Source organism: Pipistrellus kuhlii, unplaced genomic scaffold (genome assembly GCF_014108245.1).
Source record: "Pipistrellus kuhlii isolate mPipKuh1 unplaced genomic scaffold, mPipKuh1.p scaffold_m20_p_2, whole genome shotgun sequence".
Classification (NCBI taxonomy): domain Eukaryota; kingdom Metazoa; phylum Chordata; class Mammalia; order Chiroptera; family Vespertilionidae; genus Pipistrellus; species Pipistrellus kuhlii.
The window spans coordinates 2,500,812-2,512,965 of record NW_023425515.1 but is presented as its reverse complement, the minus strand read 5'-3'; the positions used below and the strand labels follow the sequence as shown (position 1 = coordinate 2,512,965).

The 12,154-nt window shown below is 39.4% G+C and overlaps 1 protein-coding gene across 3 annotated transcripts in view; it reads left to right on the top strand.

The window, feature by feature from the left end:
• DSCAM (DS cell adhesion molecule) overlaps nt 1-12,154 on the top strand; it is a 394,883-nt gene that overhangs the window by 241,629 nt on the left and 141,100 nt on the right. For all 3 annotated transcript variants that reach the window (XR_006742300.1, XM_036446831.2, XM_036446832.2), the window contains exons 7-8: nt 4,486-4,782; nt 5,526-5,801. Coding sequence is in view for 2 of the 3 variants with exons in the window: in XM_036446831.2 (XP_036302724.1) it covers nt 4,486-4,782; nt 5,526-5,801 (573 nt within the window). In the remaining variant the exon portion in view is untranslated. The remainder of the gene's footprint in view (nt 1-4,485; nt 4,783-5,525; nt 5,802-12,154) is intronic.

The following is a 12,154-nucleotide window of genomic DNA, read 5'->3' as shown; positions in this document are numbered from 1 at the left end:
TGCCTCCTTGCATCTTCAAGCTTCTCTGACAGCCAGGAGAGAAGCTATTAAAGTAATGTTCCAGGAGACAGGTGTTTGTCACCAGATAACTGAACTAGCTTTTATCTGCATAGGTGTGTGTCTTGTTGGAAAACTGGGCCTTTATATATCATTTAAGACGTATCTGTTATCAATTAATAAAATAACTACATGACTTTCATGTATCCTAAAGGGAGGGGAAAAATTATGTATGAAAATAAGTTTAAATATTGTCTTGGGGCTAACAGAGAATTTCTATCCTTTCTTTTTTAACCTTAGTCAGTTTGTAAGAAGAAATGGGCTTAGAGTGACATTCTTATTTTGATTTAAGCATTTGCTTGCAGGCAGGGAAATGTTTAAAGCAGAGATGAAGTGAGCCGAAGGCACGCTAGTCATGTGAAATGCCTGACTCGGTGTTCCACAGAATAATTAAGCACAGAAAGCAATCAGTGTGCACAGAGCGGGCTGGTTAGTGATGATGCACTGCAGTTCTCACACAGTCACTATTTTTAGATGCTTTGTAGAAAAGGCAGCCGTTACCTTTGGAGGCCTAGTTACCGTGGCAACCCTCTGCGAGTCTAAGAAAACCCAAAGAGCATATTGATAATCCATAATGATGTCGAAAGGGTTCAGGTTATCACAGAGTGACAGCCAGAAAGATTTCAAAGACACTCAGGCCTCGCTGGGAAATTAATGTCGGCTTTCATCTCCAAAAGGCCTGTCACTCGAATAAAAAGGGAGAGAGGAGCACACGGAGCATCCTCACGGGTGTATGTGCCTCGTGTCAGCTTCCATTCAGGGCCAGGAGCTCATGTTGTTTTTTTCTCTTCTGAGAGATGGCAGTGCTAATGCAGAGAGGAAGAGAGAGAGGGAGCCACAAGTGCATATTCAGGATCTGCCTTAAAACAGCGTCTAGCTAGTATCCTCAGATATAAACTCCTATTATTATCAATGAAATAGCTGTAGATTTACATAAATGTAAAAACTCACAATACCTGGAACTAAGAATGGCCATGGATGTAATGCAGACTTAGAGAGGGTTTTCTATGAGGCCAAAGAAACTGGCACGGAAATCTAACATAACTGGAACCTTCTTACACAGCCAAGATCAAACCAGAATAACTGGAAAAATGGATTAACAAAAAAAAAAAAAAAAGGAAAGAGAATGAAAACAGGTCTTATTTCAGGAAATGATAGAATAGCATGCATCAGATTGACTAACCTGTAAGAAGATAAAAATTATGAACTTTGGGACAAGCAAAGCTATATGTAGACACTAAAGATATATCTAAAGGTAGGTGGAAAGGATTTGGCCCTCAAAAGAAGTGATATCTACATTGATAACACATTTCCCCTGAAGATATTCACCAGTTTTGTGGGGTTGAGGGATAGAAGGACAGAGATCTGGGCTGTTGAATCACCTTCAAATTGAGGGAGGTGAGTGGAGAGTCCAAGAAGGAGGAAATAGCAGTAATGAGTCTTAAAATATGAAAATAAGCTTCCTTGAAAAACTTGTTTGACACCTGAACTGCAAACATTTGAAGAAAAATCCAAGTATATCGTAAAAATAACTAGATGTCCATAGCAAACAAACAAATAAAAAATAGGATACTGGGGCCAGAGGTCAAAAGACAACAGAGGGAATAGAAACAGACCCTGGGAAGATCCAGGTATTAGAATTAGCAAACCAGAACTTCAAGTTATTAAAATATATTCAATAACTTAAAGGAAAATTAGAGCATAATGAATGGACCTATGGGAAAGAGCAGCAGAGAAATGGAAACTATAAAATGAAACAAAAGAGGAATGAAAAAATTCACTGTGTTGGCTTTAATGGAAAATTGCAGAAGCAAGAAGAAAGGATGAGTGAAACTGGAGATAGAGTAAAGTTAATTAGCTAATCTGATGCACATAGAAAAAGAAGACTCCAAATTAAATTCACAGAGCCTCAGTGACATGTGGGACATCTATAATTGTAGGCACAGAAAAATAGGAGTCAGAGAATGAGGAAGAACATATTTGAAGAAATAATGGCCATCATTTCCAGAAATCTGGTATAAAAAATAACATTCCAGATCTCAGAAACTTAACAAACCCCAAGAAGAACAAATACAAAGAAATTCACATGCAGGCACATCAAAATGAAGAAGCTGAAAATCAAAGAGAAATAAAGCATTTTATAATCCCTATAAAGACATTTTCAGGTAAATACATCCTAAAATTATCCGTTAAATTAGAAGATTAAATAAGATAATGTCAGCGCACCCAAGGGATAGTTGTGTAGGAAAAATAAGAAACAGAATGACATCTAGCTTCTCTGTCAGTTAAATGCAGAGCATGTTGGGGCAGTGTCTACACTGTTCCCAGGTTCTTCATTTTCAGATCCAGAAATTCCGGTTTTCACCTTTCACAATTAAAGTAAGAAGTTTGCATTTCAAGGACACTGAAATATTGTATGTATGAATATATCTGGAAAAGGCCCAGATCCTCACAGGCCTTCTCCAGCCACCTAAGACATGAATTGGAATGAAGTTGAGATTCAGGAATTTGCAAATGAAAGGATGGTAGAGGGCTATAGGGAGACACCTGGTACAGCCACCCCCAATAAGAACCCTGAACCCTATGCAGTTGTCCCAGCTTGTCACAGAAATAGGCTGCAAGATTTGGGTGAAGGGTACCTCTTTCTTCTGGGGTTTTTGAATAAGTTAACAGTTCTTCTTCTGTGATGGAATTTAAAACTATCTCCAGTCTTGTTTCCCACATACGCTTTGCTTATATTTTTTAAATAATTAATATATATAACTTTTAAAATAAAAATAAAAAAATAATGTTTGTTAATGATCATCTTCCATTATAGGTGAACCCTTAAAATGAACACAAATTTTTTTTAAAAAATTTCCTCCAGCAAGGTTTATTACTAGACTCAGAAATCCTGTTTCATGTGTGTGGTCACAATTATGTCAAAGTGACCTACTTCTGCCTAGAAAAATAGTGTCACCATGTTGATTTATGTGCCTAAGGCTGGCAGGCCTCCTGGCAACTTTTGGCTCATACATTTCTCTTTAATATGCATGTATCTCTCTCTTTTTCCATGGGGAGCCATATAAAAAATTAACAGGCATCTATGATTACTACCATATAATAATATAATATGAGGTCATTAGTCCTTATATGTGATAGAAAAATAATGGAATATGAAATATAAAAATTGAATCTTGATTGAAAATGTGGGAAATTCCCTTGGAAACTTCCCTAGGGTTGAGCTTCTAGTTTGTTGGGGACAGCCTTGGGTTGTGCCTGATCTCCTAGTATAATTGTCCATAGTACCCATCATATTCTCAAAAGTGTCCCAGGCCAGATGAGAAATTATATGGCCACCTCAGTTAAGATACTTACAGAGATATTTAATAGATGTCAGAAGGGTCCGACTTTATTTAGTTTCTACCCATTAACAGAGCCTTCATGGAAACTTATGTGCACTTATAATTTGTCATTAAAACTATAAAAGCTTATTTCTTATGAGAAAATAAAGATGAGATCACCAGTCTCCCTCTCTCTCTCTTTCTTTTATTCCTCTAATTCCTGTTGAGCTATCCCTAATTAACTGGGCAGAGGTGGGAAGCTACAGTGAGGATTTGGGGGTATGGGTTTCCTCTAAGCTTATAGCTTTGGGTGGAGACATCCAGTTTTGAATTGTAGACTTCTAGGGAGCTGACATTGTTTAACATAAATATCTAGGTTGTATTATCACTCTTATTCTTATAAAAGTTAGGAAATACCGTGTTTCCCCGAAAATAAGACATCCTCCAAAAATAAGACCTACTTACAGGTTTTCTTCTGAGTGAAATATAAGGCATCCTCCGAAAATAAGCCCCCGCCCCCTCCCCGGCTCTGTCTCAGAATGCTATTGCTAAACATGAGAGATTTGGTCCACTGATTCTGAAAGAAATGGAGTCACAAGAAATTCACCAGGAAATTCAGGAATTGAATTGTTATGATGATGTTCCAGAAGATGATGACATGATTGTCATTGAATAAATGAGTAAATTCTTGATACTGTAGGATTCACAGTTTGTCTGGTTTGTGTTGACAACTACCATACTACCGTACCGTATACAGGTAATAAATTTCCTTTATTTTCATTTAACAATAAATGTGTACGATATTCTTCTTCATGGAAAAATAAGACATCCCCTGAAAATAAGACCTAGAGCATCTTTGGGGTCAAAAATTAATATAAGACACTGTCTTATTTTCGGGGAAACAGGGTATATAAGTGATTTAGATAAAAGTGCTGACTTGTTTTGAAAATGAACTCTAGTTCTGATTGGAATCTAGTTTTATCCATAAAACCAAAGCTTTTTTAGTGTTAATAACCTCTACTTCCCAATCATTAAGTAGTCGTACTTGGAAGTTGCTTCATTATCAATGTGTGCCACTTGCTTCCATGATTTGTCTTCCCTGCAGATGGAACTCCCAAAATCATTTCTGCCTTCAGCGAGAAAGTGGTGAGTCCAGCAGAACCCGTCTCCCTCATGTGCAACGTGAAGGGCACGCCACTGCCCACGATCACGTGGACCCTCGACGATGACCCGATTCTCAAGGGGAGCAGTCACCGCATCAGCCAGATGATCACGTCGGAGGGGAACGTGGTCAGCTACCTGAACATCTCCAGCTCTCAGGTCCGAGACGGGGGCGTCTACCGCTGCACTGCCAACAACTCGGCCGGCGTCGTCCTGTACCAGGCGCGAATAAACGTAAGAGGTGCTTGTCAAATCAGCTCCTCAAAAAAAACAAAAAAAAACAACAACAAAAAAAAACACATATAAGTCATGGTAGCGGAGAAGAAGGTCTCTGCATGCGCCAAGCTGGGCCCCGGAATGCTGAAACGGAGAAGCTGGCCCTTCCCATCTCCTACTCTTTCCTTCCTGCTCACGAATGGCCCTGGCCCAGATAATGTTGGAAATAGCATTCCAGTTTCTTTAGTCACCTGTTCTCCTGTTTTACTCTTCGACGCGTCCACTTGATCTGTCCTTTTCTGTTTGATGCTCTGCATGCTCTCCTTCCTCCTCTTCGGCTGTCCTATGACACTCATGGTAAACCTTCATGGACATGGGATTAACTTACAATCACAGTGCAACGTGGCATAACCTCCATCTTCATAATCTGTAGAGAGAGCTAAGCCGTGGAGTCACAGAAGGAGCATGCTTGTTTAGTGCAGACTAGTTTTTATTTGTTAAATTGCCTCCTGTCATATAATTCAAAACACTTTAATAGAAGTAGTTGATAGTTAAAGCATTTAACACTCATTTAGTTCATTTGAGAGTAATGAAATGAAAAGGAAATGAAACCATCTTAGAGAAAGTGACAAATGCAGGAAAATTGATTGAATAAGATGTCCTTACATGAAAATAACCTACATTTTTAACTCAAGGATAAGTGTACCCGTATCCGCATGTAAGATGTACCCTTCAATTATTTTCAAGAGTTTCTTTGTGTCTCTCCAGGGCCTGCAAGTATTCGACCAATGAAAAACATCACAGCAATAGCAGGCCGGGACACATACATTCACTGCCGTGTGATTGGCTATCCCTATTACTCCATCAAGTGGTATAAGAACTCTAATCTGCTTCCTTTTAACCATCGCCAAGTGGCGTTTGAGAACAATGGGACTCTGAAACTCTCGGATGTGCAGAAGGACGTTGATGAGGGAGAGTACACGTGCAACGTGCTGGTGCAACCACAACTCTCCACCAGCCAGAGTGTCCACGTGACAGTCAAAGGTAAGGTTGGTCCCCTCTCTGTCCCCACTCGGCTCACCATCACTTAGCACAGCCATTCCAACAATTAGGAGTGGGTTCTCATAATCTGCATATTTAGAATAAGACAGTTATACTCCTCAGTTATAAAGACTGAGGAACAACAGATTGCATTAGGTGTCCTGTGTGGTATTTAAAATTTTTTAAAATTCTTATTTATTGATTTGGGAGAGAGGGAGAGTTTTGTTGTTCCACTTACCTATGTATTCATTTATCGTTCTTGTATGTGCCCTGATTTGATATCAAACCCGCATCAGGACAATACTCTGACCAACTGAGCTACTCAGGCAGGTCTCTTTTACTCTGTTTTGTTGTTTCATTTTATTTTCTTTTTAAAAAAATATATTTTATTGATTTTTTACAGAGAGGAAGGAAGAGGGATAGAGAGTTAGAAACATTGATGAGAGAGAATCATCGATCAGCTGCCTCTTGCACACCCCCCATTGGGTACGTGCCCGCAACCAAGGTACATGCCCCTGACCGGAATTGAACCAGTCCGCAGGCCAACGCTCTATCGACTGTGCCAAACTGGTTTCAGGGACATAAATATTTTAATTTTAGTATTTTAGAGGACATAAACTCAAACCAAGGCCATTTGAATAATTAACGTATATTCTTTAAATTTTCCAGGCCAGCATACATTGGTGCATTAATCTTAATCCTTTTGATTTTAAGTGACAGAGACCAACTCAGACTAGCTCATTCCCCAAAGGAGAATTTATTGGCTCTTATGGCCAATATAGCTATGATTTTAGAAAACAGTTTAATCAAATGGTATATTTTTTTCAAGAGTTTTCTTTTTCTTTTAGGCATATAATAGACAATATATCCATTTTCAGTTCCTTTGCAAGGACTGCAAAATAAAGAATTATGTCATTTAGTACAGTCTTTCTCTGGTGAGAAATGGCTGGTGAGAGGGACTTGAGATTTGCAGTATTTAACAGGGTGGTCAGGGAAGACTTCTTTGAGAAGGCGAGATTTAAGGAAGAATGTAAAGGATTTCAAGATAGCCAAACAGATATCCAGGGAAAGAACATTCTGGATAGAGGGAACAGATAGAACAAAACAGTCAGAAATGTACCTGGAAAACTTGAGGAATAGCAGGGAGGCTAATGAGGCTGGATCAGAGTGAACGGGGTCAGGGGGCGGGGGGATTAACAGGAAATGAGGTTAGAATGAGCAGAGTCATTTCCTGTGCAGCTAGTACCCGAGGCTTGAGCTATAAGAACTTGAGCTTTTCCTCTCAGTGAGATGGGAAGATTTATCAGATGATTTTAAATAGAAGTCATGTGGACTGACCTAGATCCTGGGCTGAGAATTACACCAACAGGAAAGGAGGGACAAGCAGGCTCACCTGTTAGAAAGTTAATCCTGTTGAACGGTGAGAAGGCTTGGACCTGGGAGAGAGAAGTAGAGGTGGCAAGGAGAAGGCAGATGATAGACATATTTTTAAGATCTATCCAATCAGATTTCCTAATGGATTAGATGTGGGCATGAGAGAAAAACATGATGTAAGGATAACCCCAAAATTTTTACCTGAGCAGTAGAAAGAACAGTGTTGCTATCAACAGAGATGCAGTGAAGAAGTTCAAAGGAAGAAAGTAGAAGTCCAGCTGTTGATGTGTCCAGGTTAAAATATACATTAAACAAGCAAGCGATCCATTAAGTAGGAACCTGGATATATGAGGAAGTGAAATTTAGGAGTCTGGGCTGTAGATTTGGAGACATCAGGAATAGATCATAAAGTTACAGATCATGTGTGAGGCCATAAATTGAGGTGTGATCACGAAGGGACTTTGCAAACTTCACTCCAGAGTTTAACTTCATATAAACACACTTATAACTTTTTTAGTTAGATTCACATTAAAACTGACTCACCAAATATCTGAAGATGATATCTGACAAAAATTCAAGCAAGGGCAACTTGAAATTTAAATCTGTCTCTTTAAATTTTGTAAAATTTGTAAATGTATTGACCATGGCCTTCCTGATGGCAAAGTATGGGAAGCTGAATCAAACTAGCTTCACAGCAGTTACAACAGTGTGTTGGGGAGATATTGACGGAGCTTCAAGGGTGTATTCAGGCAATCTTTGGGAAGGGCTGAGATAGTGTAGACCTCAGGGGAGACCTAGTCCAGACCCTGAATTATCATTGGAACCTTCTCTGTGTCTTTGGTGTTTCCCTCAGCACCTGGGCTTAGTTCAGTCAGAGCAGCTTCTCCATTTATGGCAGGTAAATAGGTCCTGGCTGTCCCTGGACCCACATGCTCCAATCAGTCCACATAAGCAAATTTTAAGGCAGGACTCTGGTTGGCTCTCTGTACCAGGCGTCCTCAAACTTTTTAAAGTGGGGGCCAGATCACGGTCCCTCAGAGAGCTGGAGGGCCAGACTATATGAACTACTAATTCCTACTGTAACACCTCGGCTGCGCTCACTGCCCAAAAAACCTGGCGGGCCGGATCAGACTCCTCTGTGGGCTGCATGTGGCCCGAGGGCCGTAGTTTGAAGATGCCTGCATAGACCATCAGCCCTTCCTGGACCAATCACAGTGTCAGAGTTGTGAAGTTCCTGGATAAGCTGCCTGCCTCCATCACACCTTTAACCAGAGACAAGCTTAAGTTACAAGAGAAGGAGGAAAAGGAAAACAACAGATGTTAAAAGAGTGAAATAAATATGAACAGGCCTGATAATGACTTCAAGAATGTGTATGTTCATCTAATAAAATGTGCTCAGTAAAGCAAGCACATTCTCCCTCAAAAGAACCAACCCCAGAGATAAGAGCCATATTAGGCAATAGAAGCCCAGCAAAGGCTACTGATAGGCAGGGTTGGGAGGGGGCCAGATGGCAAGAGGATGTCAGGTGTGACAAACAGATGAGTCAGACAAAGAGAGCAGAATGTCCTCAGATGCCAGACGGTAGTGAAACCAAAGATCTCCATAAGCTTACAACCACCAAGTCAACAAAGCAAGAGCCATCCTTACCATCTCTAAGAATAGCCTCCAGGTGGCTAATAGTCTCCACATCACTCTATGGCTCCATCTTATGAAAATGTCACACACTAACAAAAATTTGATTAGAAAAGCTTTTTTTAAAATTTCTTTATTAAGGTATCACATGTTTGTCCTCATTCCCCCATTCCCATCCCAAGCCCCTCCCCACGCATGCTCCACCCCCCTGTTATCTGAGACCACTGGTTAGGCTTATATGCATACATACAAGTCCTTTGGTTGATCTCTCCCACTTACCCCTTCCCACTCCCCCCTACCTTCTCTCTGAGGTTTGACAGTCTAATGGATATTTCTCTGTCTCCGGGTCTTTTTTTATTGAATTTAGAGAGAGGAAGAGTAAGGGATATAGAGAAACATTGATGAGAGAGAAATATAGATTTCTATAAGCATTCTCACACCCCGGGAATTAAACTGTGATCTCCTAGTTCAAGGGCTGATGTGCAACCACTGAGCCACACCAGCTAGGCAAGGAGCATTTTCTAAACTAAATATAATTGTCAGGTAGCAATGCTGCCAGATATCCTACCTTACTTATCTTTAATTTCTTCTCTTCTGTGTAGACTAATGAAATTGTACATATTGAAAAGGGAAACTGTAGGCTAGGTATATAGAGTTTAACCTGTTTAAGCCATATAGGACTTCCCAGATAAAACATAAAAAATAATAAATTTTGGATTCTTATAAATCAGCTTAGGGCATGCTTTTATTTTTTGTTTGTCATGTTCACCAAAGATATTGAGAGTAATTTGATTTAAGATACTACTTGCATTTCTTGCTTAGGATAACCTCTCATTTTCAATACATATGTAATAACAATCACATACTATTAAAAATTTACTCAGCCTTTACTCAGATGTCATTAAGAAGGCCATAACCAAATTGACTTCTGTACACTGAAATTTTAAATGAAACATATAAATTAAATCACACACCAGTGCTCACAATTTTTAAAAAATTAATAATTAAAGCTTTTGTATATTTTTATTGTTGATAGTATTACAAAATCAAAGCTTTTAAAAAATTAATAATCATTACTGTTTTCAATTATGATAAGGGGAAAGAGAAGGGATCAACTGAATTATAGGAAATGACTGAGTTTGTTTACATTCCCTGTGGATAAGGGTTGAAAAACAGTCTTTTTTTTATTATTATTGATTTTAGAGAGAAAGAGGGAGAGAGAAGCATCAATTTGTTGTTCCAATGCATTCACTGACTTTTAAAATATCAATTGATTTTTTTGATTTCAGAGAAGAAGGGAAAGGGAAAGAGATATAGAAATATCAATGATGAGAGAGAATCATTGATTGGCTGCCTCTTGCATGTCCCCTACTGGAGATTGAGCCCACAACCTGAGCATATGCCCTTGACTGGAATCGAACCTGGGACCTTTCAGTCCACAGGCTGATGCTCTATCCACTGAGCCAAACCAGCTAGCGCCAGTCTTTATTTTTTTATTCATATAAATACAATTCTGTTACCTTCCTGTTATACTACATGGTGATTTTTGGAAGAGCAAATATGATGCCTCCTTGGTTGACATCCTTTGGAAGTGGGTCCATTTGTTTGCATCAATAATGCTGCAAATGTGAGTCCAAACAATTTTTATATTGTCTCCAGGGGCTTGTCTTTAACCCTGAATAGAGGGTGTGTGTGTGTGTGTGTGTGTGTGTGTGTGTGTGCCATTTGGAAACAATAGTATCGATATATTTCTGTCATGTCTTTTTTGGTCATAGTCATTGCCCTTTGTTTTTGTTTTTTGTTTGTTTTGTTTTTATCATTTCATGATTTGGAAATTTGAAAAAACTTAAAGATTGGTATAATGTGTTAATTATTGATAATGCCTGAAACTTAAGTAGTTCAGAAATAATTGACTAACCAGAAGAATAGTTTTGCTGTATTCAAACATGTAGAGAGAAATGAAAATTAAAATCCCTTCTTTCACTTCAACTTAACAAGCAGTGTTGTATTTAACACATTTCAAAGTGTTTTCTTCCTCATTTTAGGTGCCACGTTGAACTGGAACAGTGACTAATTGAGTGTTCTAATTGCTAGGGACCAACACTGCCAGGAAAGTTAATTGGCTGCTAGACAAAAATGTCACCTTCTATTTATATTTATATTAAACTTTATCATTTACAAAACACTTTCATATGTGTGACCTTAATTAATACTCATGGTGACTCTGGAATGTAGATAAAACATAATTAGAGAAACAGAATAAGAAAGAGCAGGAGACCTACTCAGGGTAGCTCAGTAAAATATTTAAGACTTAAATACACATCTGGGGATTTCAGGGCAACTCCGCTGGGTGGTTTAGAAAAGTATCTCATATTGCATTTGGAAGCCAGGAAGGGAGTGCAGAGAAATTGAGGCAAAGAACTTTGAAAGAATGCTCTTTAAAGAGGATTATTTTAAGTAAGTAAGTAAGTAAGTAAGTAAGTGGGAGGGAGAGGGAGAGGGAGAGGGAGAGGGAGAGGGAGAGGGAGAGGGAGAGGGAGAGGGAGAGGGAGATTAGTTAAATTAGAGAGCTAAAAAGGAAGGAGTGGAATTGGTAAGCAAGGTTTGGTAAAAACCCAAGATGAGTCCAGACATTCTGATCTGGATTATGGAAAGGGTGAGAGATGGAACCTGAAATACCAGTGGCTTGAGAAAGTCAAAGGATATGGTTTTGTGTAAAGTATCCAGGGACCACCATTGTGGACTCAGACCATGAGAACTTTGAACTAGGGATTTGAGGGCTGAAATTGGTCGGGTACAGCTCACATTTCAATGTACAGCACAGAGCTAGAAGCCTGTGCAAGCCCTTGGCTAATCCAGTTGGCATGTGGGCACCTTCGAGGAGTGTGGAATTGAGGCTGAACTTTCTGAGACCAGCCATGGGATTTGAGTTAGCAGATACAATCTTTGGGAATATTATGAAGCAAGGAAGATGTTAATAAAAGAAATCTTCTTAAAGGATGGGGGAAAGGGGCTTGGTGGGCAGCATGGAGAAAAGGAGGCAGACAGGAAAATGGGTTGGGAAGGTCAAAACATCCAAGGCTGTGATTCAGAAGACTTGGGCTTGAGGCAGACCCTTTGAGCGTTCAGGACCAAGAGCTGTCAACCTGGGGACTGTGTGGTGGCCATGGGTTAAGTTGCTACAAGAATAAAGGAGGCAAAATGTGGAATTGAGAAAGGATATATGGCAAAACAAACTGAGCCTTAGTGACTCTTGGCACCCATGTGATTGATTTGATTTTTTCCCCAGAGAATTACCAAATAGGAAAAAGAAATGTAAAGAAGAAGAAAGATAGGGTGATACTACTTG